The following is a 17,332-nucleotide window of genomic DNA, read 5'->3' on the forward strand; positions in this document are numbered from 1 at the left end:
TATTTTGATTTTTGTGTACATAATTAATATTGATTGGTGTCTCATACAACCTTAAAGGAAATGATTATCAGAATCAAAAAACATTAATATAAAGAAAAAACACAAAAATATTATTTACACGGTGCTCATTACAAGAATTATTTCATATTAAGCTTGTAATATACAAATGGGAAGACGGCTCCCTCCGCCCTTTAAATCCGCCGCTAAAATTTCCAGTGAGTTTGAATTCTTAAAATGAGTAAGTGATGGATTTTTAAAAGGCAAAATATAATTTGAAGTGATTCTACTTCAGTTTTCAAAACATATATATAATTGTGCCAGTGAAAAAAATAATTTTGCAGTGTTTCACCTTTTTTGTTTTTTTTTCCATTAGGATACTCTAGGTTTGGACAATTCCTTAGATTTATAAATCATAAATTGATGTCAACGATTGCGGGTACATTTTCCAAAATTTTACGGATACTAGTAAAATTCAAACTTTAGGAAACGAACTTTAAGATAGACCATAAAAATGTTTGTTATGTATATATCCGCTCTTAAAAGTATAACGTAATCATGACATACACAAGTTTGTAATAAAATGTCGAAATGTGCCTAGGGAATCTATGTAAAACCTTATTTTAATCAATTTAAAAAAGTTACAAAATATCATCATTTCAAACTAATCAAGGCGCATTGTCTTAATTTGTCTTTGTCGATTTATTTTACATAATCTCACATTGTTTAAATGTATAAATCTTAATCAAAGATGAAATAAGAGAGAAATTTACCCCCCCCCCCCCCAGAAACGTGTTCTTATCTTAAGGAAATCAAATTAAAATCTCTTATTTTAATAAATGAAGAAAAGTTACAAAATCACCCTATGGCCTTTCAAATTACTAGTAATCAGGGCTTATTGCAATAATTTGTCTTTTTCGATTTATTTTTCATATTCTCATATTGTTTTAATGTAATCTTAATTAAGATATGAAATCAGAGAGACCCACCCCAAACGAAGAACTAATAATAAAATACGTTTTGGGTTTTGTTTTTTGTTTTTTGGAAAAGTTTAAGACATTTATAAACAAACACTCCGTAACCCAATATACGAGTACTTGTATCGGAATATTTATTTTTTCATTATATTGTATGCAATTTGTTAAGGTAGATTTATTAATCTAAAGGCGTATAATAAAACTTGAAAGAGTTCAAAAGGTGGCGTCTGAGAGAGCGGTTTCGTGAGCCACTTTCTTTACTTGAACCGTGCACACCCGATTTCTCCCAATACAGTTATGAAATCATTTCAGAACAGCCCGGTCCTTATATATACGCCCTAAAAATAGCACATTTGATTTTCAAAAGATCTAGCTCATTCAAGCAAAACGGCTTCTACTAAACCGATAGACTGTGATAATTCCGTAAAAACAGACTCATATAGGGGTGTAACGCAAAAATTTCTGTTTGATGATAATAATATGCATTGACGCAGCAATATTTTGTATGCCGTAATCCTTTTTTAATGATATAAATTATATGAATAAATTACTTAAATAACCCAAAACGACGAAAAATAACATGACAGTCATAAAATGGTCAGCTTTATTAGACACTTGAATTTTGCCATGAGATCTTGTTAAATTTCGATGAATTTAAATTGAAAAAAAACCTATCTGTCACTGCTGGACATGTTTCAAAAGACTCTGAACTTAGGTTCAACTTAATTCTCAGTATTTCCCATCGCGGACGGTCATTATTTTCCCGAATTTTAAAAATCTTTACAAACATACCATAGCGCAGCGTTAAGAACGCGTCAAATTGATAACCGTTGTGTATATATGTACAGTCTATAGGTTTGTTTAGATTAATCGACAACTGTATGCTTGTCCCTATTATCCCCTTTTTATGTCTGGTATACAGTGATGCCCTTATGAACATTATATTTGTGCTTTTGCAAAATTATGAATCAATTTTCTGAAAAACACAAAATGGATTTTTGTGTGAAAACGAACAAAGAATTTTATATAACAAATTGAACAGGATTTAATATATATTAAGAAATTATTAAATTAATTTAGAAATTTTGAAAAAAAAAACCCAGGTGAGTTAGAATACCGGTAACGCATGAAATACGCCTACATCCTGAATAACTCTAAAACAACAACAATTTAATCTAATTCTCACAACGTGTAAGGTAAAAAAAAAAAAATCAAAACCATATCAAATTTATTTGTGTGTGTAATCATTCGAAGAATGTTTGAAGCCTTTCCCTTTTTTACGTGGATTAAAGCCATAAACCACTTGTTCGATTGTTATATTTTTTCTGTTGCTTGTTTTTTAAAGGTGTTTTTGTTTTGGCGATTAACGACTTGAAAGTCGTATATATGTAAATAATAAATTTCAACAAACTAAAGTTTTGACCCGACTGGGCGTACTTTCCGATCAGAATTTACGAGAGTCACGCCTGCATTTTTTCACTCATTCAGAGGGTAGTTACGTATCTTAATGGGTTCAGTTGGATTTAAAGTTCACAGACTTTGAATTAAACAGGAGCGCAGTGGGACTGGCTATTGTGTCAACTCGGCTACACACTAAAAAGGACATTCAGTTTAAGGAGGCGCATATTTCTCTCCCACCCAACCACGCATGTCAGACCCAGCCTGCAATCAGCACCAGGCATCAATAACAACATCTTTCAGGAACTTGCGCCAGTGATCTCTGTTCTGTCTGGGATTTTAATATGATCGCATAATTTTCGAGTGGCTGCTGCAGAATTGGAGTTCAATATTTCGATTTTTGTGAAAGTTTTAAATTAATAAGGTAAGTTTTTTTTGTTTTTTTATGTTTTTAGTTTGATTTCATCAATGATAAATTTCTAATTTTATTGATTAAGAAAGAGGAGGGAATGTATAAAAGCTATATCAAATAAACTTCGAAACCAATATTCAAGTAAATATTATTTTGAAAATTAGTAGACAATATTTCGGTGAGAAATACAGGAGGGAAAATCAATGCTTATTTTTTAATATATCAATATTTGTAGATTAAAAAAAGTTAAGATGATAATTATTTTTCGGCTGAACAATACGCGATGTGTTATACTAGTACCACACGTAGTACATATGTACTACTTCTACTATAAACCTACTGTATTTTAATAATCGCATTACTCCTGTATACTGATGAAAATGACAATGCTACTACATGTATATAAAATAAAAAAAATCAAATAACTACTACCAATAATGAAAACTATATTATTACATTTCTAAATCACCCACAACTACTACTACTACTACTGCTACTACTACTACTACTACTACCACTATACTACTATACTACTATACTACTAAATGACTACACAATAGTGAATACAATACTCTTGTTCAACGAGTGAATTAATGAAATTCTTACTACCACTGTTTCTACAACTATTATTGAATGATTTTCACAATGTCAAATAATAACTGGATAAGACTATTATGCCGGTAATTCCACAAAGCCCCCGGGGTTACGCCCTCTACTGTTCAGGGTACCGCGATAGTAGGTCAGTGTCCGACACAGACACGGTCCAATAACCCGATCTGTGCGTAAGTGACCGTATTATTTAAACCTTAAAAGGCCAATTCACAAGGTCCGCAATGGACCAAATGGTTGGTGCCATTCAGTTAAATTCACAACCCTGTGATCCTTACTGCGACAATGGAGCCCTCTCCGATGATTTTTAGTTCAACAATTTTGGTTGAGGAACCCCACCCTACATCCCTAAATGTTGAAAGACTACAGTGTTTGCTGCTATATTTACATACCTTCATACTTTTTAAAAATGATTACGGCAATAAAAATGAATCGAAATGGAAGCATAGAATTTAATGTCACTCATAAAAAAAAGTTTGACTGGGTAAAAAAGATATGAATGAGTAAATGAGAGATCTTTTGAATCGGGTGCTAGTGATTATTTTTTCATAATTTGTAACAGGTGTTAACAAGCCTCCTAATATGGCAAATCACCGAGTTAAAAAAAACCTGACCCCTTTTTTTTAACGATATATTGAATCGCTCTGTTTAAGAGGTAATCAATGGAAAGGATCGGTAGGAATGTTCTTTACTGCCCTCAGTGGCAACCTATACATGTATATAAAAGAGCAACGATACGACTCATGCACACACTATTTCTATCATTAATCACTGTACGAGTATGAAATCTGTAAACACATGATAATACCGTAGGATCTTTATTTTATAGTTAAAATACTAAAAAGTAAAAAGTTATATACACACTTTTCTGACTTTCAATAAACATATGTAAACAATAAATTATAGAAATATCTTGTTTTAAAATATTTTTTTTCTTCATAAATTGCATGTTTCTTTTTTTCAGATGATACTGCTGACCAAGTTAATACCTATTTTTACTTTGATGTGCCTGATGTTTCATCTTAACACGGCTTCTACCACAGACAGTACACAGGCGGCCATCACAGCGACAACACAGGCTGCTTCCACTGACAGTACACAAGTTTCTACAACCATGGCTGCCTCCACAGAGAGTACACAGGCTGCCTCCACTGATAGTACACAGGCTGCCTCCACAGAGAGTACACAAGCTGTCTCCACAGAGAGTACACAAGCTGCCTCCACTGATAGTACACAGGCTGCCTCCACAGAGAGTACACAGGCTGGCTCCACAGAGAGTACACAAGCTGCCTCCACTGATAGTACACAGGCTGCCTCCACAGAGAGTACACAAGCTGCCTCCACTGATAGTACACAGGCTGCCTCCACAGAGAGTACACAGGCTGCCTCCACACAGAGTACACAAGCTGCATCTTCAGACAGTACACAAGCTGCCATCACAGATAGCACACAGGCTGCCTCCACAGAGAGTACACAGGCTGCCTCCACAGAGAGTACACAGGCTGCTTCAACAGAGAGTACACAGGCTTCCTCCACAGAGAATACACAAGCTGTGTCCACAGATAGTTCACAGGCTGCTTCCACAGAGAGTACACAAGCTTCTATCACAGGAAGTACACAGGCTGCCACTACAGAAAGTACACAAGCTGCCTCCACAATGAGTACACTAGCAGCTACCACAGATAGCACACAGGCTGCTTCCACAGAGAGTACACAGGCTGCCTCCACAGAGAGTACTCAGGCTGCCTCAACAGAAAGTACACAAGCTGCAACCACAGAGAGTACACAGTCTGCCTCAACAGAGAGTACACAAGTTGCTACAATAGAGACTACCCAAGCTGCATCCACAGAAAGTTCACAGGCTGCCTCCACAGAGAGTACACAGGCTGCCTCCACAGAGAGTACACAGGCTGCCTCCACAGAGAGTACACAGGCTGCATCCACAGAGAGTACACAGGCTGCATCCACAGAAACAACACAGACTGCTTCCACTGATAATACACAAGTTTCTACAACCATGGCTGTCTCCACAGAGAGTACACAAGCTGCTTCCACAGAGAGTACACAAGCTGCCTCCACTGATAGTACACAAGCTGCAACCACACAGAGTACACAGGCTGCCTCAACAGAAAGTACACAAGCTGCTAGCACAGATAGTACACAAGCAGCGACCACACTGAGTACACAGGCTGCTTCCCAAGAGAGTACACAGACTGCCTCATCTGATAGTACGCAAGCTGCAACCACAGAGAGTACACAGGCTGCAACCACAGATATTACACAAGCTGCCTCCACAGAGAGTACTCAGGCTGTCTCCACAGACAGTTCACAGGCTGCGACAACAGACAATACACAGACCGCCTCCACAGAGAGTACACAAGCTGCCTCCACAGAGAGTACACAAGCTGCCTCCACAGAGAGTACACAAGCTGCAACTACACAGAGTACACAGGCTGCCTCCACACAGAGTACACAGGCTGCCTCCACTGATAGTACACAAGCTGCCTCCACGGAGAGTACACAGGCTGCAACCACAGAGAATACACAGACCGCCTCCACAGAGAGTACTCAAGCTGCTAGCACAGATAGTACACAAGCAGCGACCACACAGAGTACACAGTCTGCCTCCACAGTGAGTACACAAGCTGCTACCACAGACAGTACACAGGCTGCCTCCACTGATAGAACACAAGCTGCTACCACAGAAAGTACACAAGCTGCAACTGCAGAGAGTACACAGGCTGCCTCCACAGAGAGTACACAAGCTGCTTCCACAGACAGTACACAGGCTGCCTCCACAGAGAGTACGCAAGCTGCTACCACAGAGAGTACACAAGCTGCAACCGCAGATAGTACACAAGCTACCTCCACTGATAGCACACAAGCTGCAACCACAGACAGTACACAGGCTGCCTCCACTGATAGCACACAAGCTGCAACCACAGAGAGTACACAGACTGCCTCCACAGCGAGTACACAAGCTGCCTCCACAGAGAGTACCCAGGCTGCCTCAACAGAGATAACACAAGCTGCAACCACAGAGAGTACACAGGGAGCTTCCACAGAGAGTACACAAGCTGCTACCACAGAGAGTACACAAGCTGCAACCGCAGAGAGTACACAAGCTGCCTCTACAGACAGTACACAGGCTGCCTCTACAGATAGTACACAAGCTGCTACCACAGAGAGTTCACAGGCTGCCTCCACAGACAGTACACAAGCTGCAACCACACAAAGTTCACAAGCTGCCTCCACAGAGAGCACACAGGCAGCCTCAACAGATAGTACACAAGCTGTCTCCACAGAGAATACACAGGCTGCCTCCACTGATAGTACACAAGCTGCTTCCACAGAGAGTACACAAGCTGCAACCGCAGAGAGTACACAAGCTGCCTCCACAGAGAGCACACAAGCTGCAACCACACAGAGTACACAGGCTGCCTCCACAGAGAGTACACAGGCTGCCTCCACTGAGAGTACACAAGCTGCCTCCACAGAGAGTACACAAGCTGCAACCGCAGAGAGTACACAAGCTGTAGCCACAGAGAGTACACAAGCTGCAACCACACAGAGTACACAGGCTGCCTCCACTGAGAGTACACAAGCTGCCTCCACAGAGAGTACACAAGCTGCAACCGCAGAGAGTACACAAGCTGTCGCCACAGAGAGTACACAAGCTGCAACCACACAGAGTACACAGGCTGCCTCCACAGAAAGTACACAGGGAGCCTCCACAGAGAGTACACAAGCTGCTACCACAGATAGTACACAAGCTGCAACCGCAGAGAGTACTCAAGCTGCTAGCACAGAGAGTACACAAGCAGCGACCACACAGAGTACACAGTCTGCCTCCACACAGAGTACACAGGCTGCCTCCACAGAGAGTACATTAGCTGCAACCGCAGAGAGTACACAAGCTGCCTCCACAGAGAGTACACAAGCTGCTTCCACAGAGAGTACACAAGCTGCTTCCACTGATAGCACACAAGCTGCAACCACAGACAGTACACAGACTGTCCCAACAGAGAGTACACAAGCTGCCTCTACAGACAGTACACAAGCTGCAACCACACAGAGTACACAAGCTGCCTCAACAGAGAGTACACAAGCTGCCTCGACGGAGAGTACACAGGCTGCCTCCACACAGAGTACACAAGCTGCCTCCACAGAGAGTACACAAGCTGCAACCGCAGAGAGTACACAAGCTGCCTCCACAGAGAGTACACAGACTGCTATCACAGACAGTACACAGGCTGCCTCCACTGGTAGCACACAAGCTGCAACCACAGACAGTACACAGACTGTCACAACAGAGAGTACACAAGCTGCCTCTACAGACAGTACACTAGCTGCCTCCACAGAGAGTACACAAGCTGCTACCACAGAGAGTACACAAGCTGCAACCGCAGAGAGTACACAAGCTGCCTCCACAGAGAGCACACAAGCTGCAACCACAGGGAGTACACAAGCTGCCTCCACACAGAGTACACAGGCTGCCTCCACGGAGAGTACACAAGCTGCTTCCACAGAGAGTACACAAGCTGCAACTGCAGAGAGTACACAAGCTGCCTCCACAGAGAGTACACAAGCTGCCTCCACACAGAGTACACAGGCTGCCTCCACAGAGAGTACACAGGAAGCCTCCACAGAGAGTACACAAGCTGCTTCCACAGAGAGTACACAAGCTGCAACTGCAGAGAGTACACAAGCTGCCTCCACAGAGAGTACACAGACTGCTACCACAGACAGTACACATGCTGCCTCCACTGATAGCACACAAGCTGCAACCACAGACAGTACACAGGCTTCCTCCATAGAGAGTTCACAGGCTGCCTCTACAGGCAGTACTCAAGCTGCCTCCACAGAGAGTACACAGGCTGCAACCGCAGAGAGTACACAAGCTGCAACCGCAGAGAGTACACAAGCTGCTACCACAGAGAGTACACAGGCTGTCTCTACAGGCAGTACTCAAGCTGCCTCCACAGAGAGTACACAAGCTGCAACTACACAGAGTACACAGGCTGCCTCTTCAGCAAGTACACAGGCTGCCTCCACACAGGCACCTGCCGGTAATTAAGTTCTTTTTATGGTCTCTTAGACAAATTTGAAATAATTGTTTGCTTTAGATACTAGTATATTGTTCAAACAGTTAGATCTGTTTTATATCATATAATGTAAGGCACTCGAATAGGAATCGATAAAAAATGTTTCATCCATGCAAGCTAAGCTTATGAATATTTTGTCTGAATGTCTCATTTTAAACAACATAGATTGACCACAGAACTTTTCATTATTTTATAATTAAAAGGAATGTCTTAATCGATATTTATTGATCAAATTTCTTTATTCATAAGTATTCTAATATTGTTGCAGATATCATTAGTATGCAGTTAGAACTCGACACTCAGACGACTGTCAATTTAACCAATGAAACTACCCAAGAGTATATCGAATTCAAAGGAAAAATAAAGCAGTCGGTAAGCTGATAACCCCTTTGTAAACAATTATGTTACTATTAATATATATGTTACTATTAATAGCACTAACAACATTAATGTTGTGCCTTTCAGCTTGAAGCTTATTACAGAAGGAAACTTGGAAACGCATTTCGTTCCGTCACTGTTCTGTCAATGAGGTATAGTATTTTTTAACAAAAGGAACTTCCATATCACTATCAAAACGAAATAGAAATTTTTCGAAAACATTTAACCTTGGCACAAGAACTCAAGAAATTTCATCTTTCCTTATGTTGATGATTCGAAAGTCGTTTGTTTGTTTTAAAGACAGGGTAGCGTGCTCGTCAATTACACACTGTCCACTGAGAGTGATGTGAAGGGAGAGGTCATTGACGCCGTCCGGGACCTTGTCCAGGGGACAGAAACTGTCAGCATTGACGGTACGGCCACACCCGTCAAGTCAGGAGTCATTCAGGCGGAGACATCTGAAAGTAAAGATATATTTTTTTATGATTATGATCTATTGTCATTAAGTTTATATAAAGTTTTATCAAGAACATGAATTTTATTTAGAGATACTCAAAGGTTGTGCATAGATATAATATTTGTTTGAAGTTTTTTAACATATAATTATTGATTGAATTGTAGGTACATGTACATATAGATACTTATTGAATTTTGTTACATATTCATTACTAGAAAATTTGATTTTTTACTTTCTGTAGTTGTCTTGGATAAGGATACCCCGGCCGACAATTGCCAGATTTACACGTCTCTTGTCAGTTGCTCTGCAGACACTGTCTGTGTGATTCAGTCCTCAGGAGTACCCGCATGCAAGTAAGATGTTGTCTCGATAACGCTGTTCAAATTACATCATCTTGAAGTACATCAAGCTATTCTGAATTTCACTATAACTTTCTAATTGATTAGTTTCTTTTTATTTTCCAGACCTGTTGTCAAAAACGGTAAGTTTATTTTATGCCAGTTATACTCTTAATTCAAAAATATATCTCTGAGTGTCAATATATGTAAATAAAATTGGTTAATGATGAAGGGATTGTTGGTCACGTGATTATCTGTAAAACCAGACCGTATGTTTTTTACAGACAACTTTTCGCTGATCCTCGGCCTGGCTATTGGTATCCCCGTCTTCTTCGTGCTAGCCTTTATCATCGCCCTGATCTGTATACTGATGAGGAAGAACAAGAAGAGCAAACGACTGAGGGAAGAAGATGACTGGTAAGGCAATATTTGTACGAAATCAGCAATGTGAATGATATAGATTACTTTTACAGCAACCATCCCATATTAATGATACTATAATTACTATATGTATGATATAAACATGGTGTTCAATGTCGATTTGAATTATCGGTGTATATCATATAGGTGTTTAATTTCAACTACTGGTACTTGTACGTGATTGATACTTATGAGGTAAATGATATAAGTGAGGTGTGATATCAACTAGCTGCAATATTTCTGCTAGATATACAATTTCTACTTCGATGTCACCATTTGTTTTATTACAGAACGATAAAAAGAAGTATTATCTATTCAATATGTACATGTATTTCTTAACTAGGTATATTTATGTAAGAATATTTTCTTTTCAGGGATGCCAGAAACTACCCCCATCTCTCTCTGCCGTACAAATACGACAACCACGGGTTTTATAAACATCATTATTTCATGCCAGATAATATGGAATTAGAGGTTCTACCCACAGAAAAAGCTTTTGCAGGTAAGCAGATGTTATCTTTATGCAAAACTATTTCTAAGGTGTGGATTTCTAAGAAGTCATTCTACCAGGTGAACTTAATTATCCATATCGATAATGTGATGCAAATAAGTAGAAAAAGATAACTCTTTGGAATGGGGGTAATTGTGATTTAATTTATTATTGAGTTTCGACTTTCATAATAACTGTATACTTATTTTGCAACTTACTTACTTACTTTAGGTTAGTTTATGAGAGCAACTTCATTGTCATTTCCACTGATGATTAACTATCAAAAACAATTGCGTGTTTTATTAAAAAAACAAAACAAAACAAAACAAAAAACATTTAAATAAGGATTTAAAAAAAAAAAAAATGAAATTTTGTGTGAAACAGCAGTCCCTTCGGTTCTTGCTCATGATGTTTGTATGTAAACAAGTCACAGAATACACAAACAGAGTATTCGTTAAGCATGACACATATTTCAAGCCGGTCAGTCCAGCGTTAAATGTTGGTAAGCATTGAGATAAAATTCATCAACCGTCGCCCAATGTGACATCCCCTTTTGTTGTTATATTTACGCCGTCACGCTTAATGGTAGCTCTTCAATTTCCAACTGTTTGTCCAGCCTGGGGCGTTTCTCTTTCAATAGCTTCTCCATTCCGTCAGAGCTAGCTAATATTTCTGTCATGAATCCATTATGATAGATTTCATCATGTTCGGGTACTTCACGGATACGCCCTGAATGTCAATTACCTCCCTGCTTTAATTGAAATTCACTGAAGCATTGAAATTTACCAAGTAGTTAAAGTTTACATCAATGGAAACGAATTCAGTGCTATCAGTCTGGGGAAACACCTTGAATAAAATAAAACGCTCCAGAATATTTTAAAAGTCTTTAATGCACATTTTTATGCACAACAGTATTTTTTTTATATACCAAAAATGATAAAAGTTAGTTAACTTTTATATCGATAAAATCCCATATTTTTTTTTCTTTAGGAAATGCACCTTGGAATGTCACAGCTGGTTTTGAACAATGGGACGAGGTAAATATATACATTGTTTTTTGATATGAAATAAAATCAAATATTGTATGTGTTTTCAGTGTATGGTCTGTATACACATGTATCAACTTTAAAAATTAATGAGAAATAAATAGAGGAAAATATCCAACATAATATGAATTTTTAGTAAATGATCTGTGCGAATATAAACGTAATTCTTCTATCTTCAAGGTTGTACATAGATTTGTATTAATCATTTTAAATTTTGAAAAATGATTCATGAACAAAATGTACACAGCTGTGGTTTCTGACTATTGCTCAATTTCTTTATTACAGTATCGAATGCCACGCCCTCAGATGTACAGATCCCCGCATCCTGTTTTTGTGGTGAGCCATTTCATTTAACTTACCTACTTTACGGTCATTGTTGTAAATCTTCAACAATTTAAAAAAAATACTTCACTCCTGAGTCCTCTCCTACGAAATATTTGATATGTTTTGCCACGACAGGTAGAAAATGTCAGTACAATTTTATAATAGAGTAATCGTGACTTTGAAATAAAAAATGACATCAATTTGTGATAAATTCAACACGAGTCTGAAGCGATATTAAAAGAAAAGAAAGAATGACTCCATGCTTAAATGTATGAAAAAAAATACATGCCATATTCAGCTATCTTTTCAACAGGAACTGAGGTTAAATCAGTACACCGCGTGTTTGGTACTGAAAGTGAAAGTGCGTTTGTCATTCTGTCAGATAAAAAGTAAAGAATCTATCCTAATATGAACGTAGAAGGGATAAGGATAAACAGTTTAATTTGTCGAGACCTAAATCAAAAGCATAAACCAAATCTTTAATACCCTTTCCGTACGCGTACTAATGACCAAAGCAAATAATCTTGGATAAATACTATTCATAACTGAATAAATCTATTGAGTAAAATTTCGAAGTTCGAATTCGTATGAATTGTAACTTTGTTTTGTAAAATGCATTCTTATATAGTCGAATAAAGAATTTGAAATCTTTTTGAGTTTCTGTATATTTGGTTTTATTTTATTTCAGAGTGACACGTAAAACGAATGCAAGTGCATTGAATTATATCAGAGTGCGTCTCCGAATGAATGGGAAGAGAATATATGATACTCGGACTCATCAACGGATCTCAAAGTCTGCCAATGGAATGTTTTTCCTACCTATTTATGAGTAAATGTTTGATTTTATTCTGTAACCATAGTATAAGTGTTTCGACGCGAGCGAGATCTACGTTCAAACCATTCATAATCAAAATGACGTCATGATGAATACATGTGTGGTAATGATTGCACAATGGGGGCCAGTTTCAGCCATGAAATCGTCTTCAACATTCCTAGAACATCATACGACGTGTAATGAAAATCAAAATCATCACAGAAGTTACATATTGTGGTTTCACCTTATACTGTATGTTTAAAGCGTTAACCGTATGTCTTCCAATGACATTCCATTCCCTGCCGGGGACTGATTCAGAGGTCGGGGAGTATGCTTCAACACACGACCATATTGGCCAGTTATGTAGTCTTCTACAAGATTGATGTAAGGTTTTTAATGAACCCCTAGTTCTCAATTTGGCTGCTTATTTACGAAGCCGGGATTGAGTGTGTGCTATGTGCATTTATAATTTTATACCATGTTTCAATGCAGTACTTAGTTTAAGTGATCATTGTTGTTATATAGTGCGTTGATAAGGGCTTTTGGCCCTTCTTGTTTTTCAATATTATAATGATTTGTTTATATGCTAAAATGTAATCAAATGGTGTTCAAAGGTGACTTCAAATATGTTCATCGACAATGGCTCTTTTATACCCAATGTATACGTAAGCAGGCATTGATATATATTTATCCCATGTTGGCGTGCAATCCTGTTTGATTGTTATATATATATATATATATTCATATACTGTACATCGATTTCCTCAATTTATATTTTTATATGTTTTATAGTTAATTTATATCATTAAAAATTATAAAATATGCACGTACAATTTTATTCCTTTTGTTTTTTGTTTAAAAATTTTCTTCAGCAAACGGTTCAACAACGTGGCTATACATGTACATACTATATATTCCATGGACAAAGTAAAACGAGAAGTCAGTATTAGGATACATGTATTCTCAACAGGTTAATCATTGTCATGGTCCCTCAATGCAAACCATCTCGATTTACACAGCTATCAATTAAATGCGGTAGATGTATCTGGCAACAGCTGAAGATAAAGAAAAGGATCGAAGTCCAGTAAGTCGATTAATCATTCTGAATTAACAAAAATCTAACTTCCCTTTATTTACTTTACAAAATAACATTTTGTTCATCGGGCTTCATTCAATTTGAAAGATGCGTATTGAATGGATAGGTGCTTTGTGAGTGATTGACATGACGTTGTTTTTAATTAACAGTTAATCAAGAAGAATTAGTGCTGCTTCTAACAAAATATGGCTAGATAGTGTTAACTTTAGTCATTTTATCAGTTAAATAAATGCAATCGCATAAAAACATTGTGTTAACAACCTATTGAGCATTCTGTTTACACAAAAATGGGACTTTCAGTAAACACTAAGGAATAAGAAATCATTCTTTGAGAATTATGAGGTGGTCAAATACGGTCGGGAGAGATCAAATCCAATACAGACCGAATGCCTTTATGAGAGATTTGATCACTTTATGATATTCAAAAAATGATTCCTTGTTCCCTATATCTATATCATTTTCAGCAACTGAACGATTCAGTATCAAAATAGTCATCAATGAAATGACTATACATTACAAAAGCGATTCGTACTGTTCTTTAATTACAAAGAAATTGAAAATGTAAATATTGGGTTATAAAGAACAGTTTGTCTTTTGGAATTAATCAACGACACTCTCACGCAGTAGAAAAAACATACTAGGTTGGCTGTTATATTGGACTGTCTAGATAAATATTCAGTTCAATTTTTTAGTAAATGTGTGAATAAATTATAATTTTAAGATATCGTTGCTGAAGTTTAGTTTTATGTGACAACACAGGAGAGAAAGGAATTGACACCTCTCGAGATTTTACAAGTACTAGTATAGAATTAATACATATAAAGGTGTTACTTTCAATAAAGTGTAATGATTTTGTTCTTTATGACATACGTTTAGTCCTAAATAAAATCTGCAATATAACCACTTTTTAAAAGTTATATTGCAGATTTTACGTAAAAATAGAATATGTCAGAAAGAGATATTATCTGTCATATTAAAATACCTCTTATAACACCCATTAAGCAAACTCGACAAATAGGTACGAAAGATTTCATTAATAAATGTTTTTATATGAAGTAGAATTTTTAGCTTAAAAGGGACTTGGACACGATTTTAGGTCAAAATTTTTATCTTTATTTTTTATATATAAAATGGTTTAGTTGCACATTTTGAATAATTGGCCAAAACTTTTTAAAGTTATAAGGAATATACAGAGGTAAGAACTCATTGTTATGTAAACAAAGCTCGAGTCTTATATTTGTTTACAAATAATGTAAAGTATGGAATTATCATTTCTTTAATAACTTGTGGGAAACATGGCAAACCTATTCAGTGTGTTTATAAAATATATTATCAATAGAAGAAGCAGCATTTGATTGAAACTTATACCAATAAAACACATATGTAAACAATGACAATATTCGAGCTTTGTTTACAAAACAAAGAATTCCAAACTCTGTATCTTGCTTATAACACAATATCTGTTCTTCAATATTGACAAAGCATTAGAAATGTCCATATTATCCACTCAAAAAAATAAAATTTAAAATTTTGAGCCCAAACCGTGTCCAAGTCCCTTTAAAAAATCCAATTATTTGATCGACATGAGAGTCTTTATACTTTGGACATATACAATAAAAAAGCAATAAAGACGTGAGATTAACCATTTTTGCAAGAACTTAATTTTGTTTCTTTTTTTAATTTTCCTAGAGTGTCTGAAAATAGTAAGTGTAGAAGAAATGTGACACACGATACAAAGCATATTAATTTTATGTAAAATAAAATAGTAATGCGCCTTTCGTCTTTTAGAAGTACGCGGCGTTCTTATTAAAGTACACTATTCTTATTGTACATGTATATCAGTGGCATGTATGTTTACATCAGAAATCATAAAAAAAATTTCGATGAAAGCAAAAGAACTTAAAATATTGTACTGCATGTATAGATAAAAATTGAAAGTTTTAATATTTATATTTTCTAAGATCTACATTGTACGTTGATTCTCCGTAACACATCTCTTCAAAATCGCTCACACCAAATTACACATGTGTATAGCATCCCGACCTTCAAAGCTGCAATAATTGAATAATTTGAAAATTATTCCATGACACATTTAAAAGAACGTAAATGTAAAAAGAGAAATAACTCTATCGTAGTTAACAAAAAATTAAAACGCTTTAAGGTGATATGGAACACCTACTTCCTATCAAAATAACAATAAAATCAATGATAATTTAAAAGGTTTTTTTCTTTCCCAAATCAGTTATCTAACAGCGTAACGCAATGGATTAGAGTGTTACATCTGAGTTCGAACCCCGCTAGGGCTTTTATAACTTATCTTTCCCCAAAAAATTAAAACTGAATTTTTGGTTAAATTTTGTAAAATATTTCTATTGTAAAGTAACTTTATTATTTCAGCATTAATATCGACATGTGTCCCATGCCATCTTAAGGTTGACCAAGCCTATCAGAAATTTTTGTCAAACAAAACCTTTTTTTATTTGAACACTTAAAACCACTATAAACTTACTAAAAAGGCCAAAATATATACCTTGGCATGTTGGTTTTCCTACAGTGAGCTTCAAATCACACGATCCAAAAATTCAACAGCCAAATTTTAACACAATGAAGTATGATCTCATAATCTATTAAACTATGCACCAAAATACATCATGTTAGGTTATTATTTAAGAAAATCTGAAGACAGTAATTAAAAGAAATTCTTGTTGATTTTCTACAGCAAATATATATTCTTCACACAACCTTCAAAAAATTCAAAAAACATACAACCTTCAAAAAATTCAAAAAACATAATCTATTAAACATAATCTATTAAACTATGCACCAAAATACATCATGTTAGGTTATTATTTTTAAAAAATCTGAAGACAGTATTTAAATAAAGAAATTCTTGTTGATTTTCTACAGCAAATATAAACAATATTGCATTTATTCTTCACAAAACCTTCAAAAAATACAAAAAAACAGAATCTATTAAACATAATCTATTAAACTATGCACCAAAATACATCATGTTAGGTTATTATTTTTAAAAAATCTGAAGACAGTATTTAAATAAAGAAATTCTTGTTGATTTTCTACAGCAAATATAAACAATATTGCATTTATTCTTCACAAAACCTTCAAAAAATACAAAAAAACAGAATCTATTAAACATAATCTATTAAACTATGCACCAAAATACATCATGTTAGGTTATTATTTAAGAAAATCTGAAGACAGTAATTAAATAAAGAAATTCTTGTTGATTTTCTACGGCTAATATAAACTATACTGCATTTATTCTTCACACAACCTTTAAAAAAATCAAAAAATTTAACCTTTTTGTAAATTTCTCAAAAATATATTGTTTACACATAATATTTTTATCAAACATATATTAGGAGTTACATGTGAATAACAATATTTTGTAAATTACAATATTTTGAAAACATATGGAATAGTTGGAAAGGTATCTTGACTGCTGATATC

At 36.0% G+C, this 17,332-nt stretch overlaps 1 protein-coding gene across 1 annotated transcript; it reads left to right on the forward strand.

Annotated features, from left to right (window-relative positions):
* The first annotated feature begins 2,415 nt into the window (after positions 1–2,415).
* LOC117681322 (pneumococcal serine-rich repeat protein-like) lies at positions 2,416–13,591 on the forward strand. The gene is made up of 12 exons (XM_034445266.2): positions 2,416–2,796; positions 4,358–8,462; positions 8,767–8,870; positions 8,964–9,028; positions 9,177–9,340; positions 9,575–9,686; positions 9,798–9,814; positions 9,956–10,088; positions 10,466–10,593; positions 11,572–11,618; positions 11,913–11,963; positions 12,640–13,591. Exons 2-12 carry the CDS (start codon positions 4,358–4,360, stop codon positions 12,649–12,651), a joined length of 4,938 nt encoding a protein of 1,645 aa, XP_034301157.2. The 5' UTR covers positions 2,416–2,796; the 3' UTR covers positions 12,652–13,591.
* The last annotated feature ends 3,741 nt before the right edge of the window (positions 13,592–17,332 follow it).

Source organism: Magallana gigas, chromosome 2 (assembly GCF_963853765.1).
Source record: "Magallana gigas chromosome 2, xbMagGiga1.1, whole genome shotgun sequence".
In the NCBI taxonomy this organism is placed as follows: Eukaryota; Metazoa; Mollusca; class Bivalvia; order Ostreida; family Ostreidae; genus Magallana; species Magallana gigas.

Coding starts and splice junctions, on each gene's coding strand:
- LOC117681322 (XM_034445266.2), top strand. CDS start 4,358: ATGATACTGCTGACCAAGTTAATACCTATTTTTACTTTGATGTGCCTG. Junction 8,463..8,766: donor CTCCACACAGGCACCTGCCG/GTAATTAAGTTC, acceptor ATATTGTTGCAG/ATATCATTAGTATGCAGTTA. Junction 8,871..8,963: donor AAGGAAAAATAAAGCAGTCG/GTAAGCTGATAA, acceptor TGTGCCTTTCAG/CTTGAAGCTTATTACAGAAG.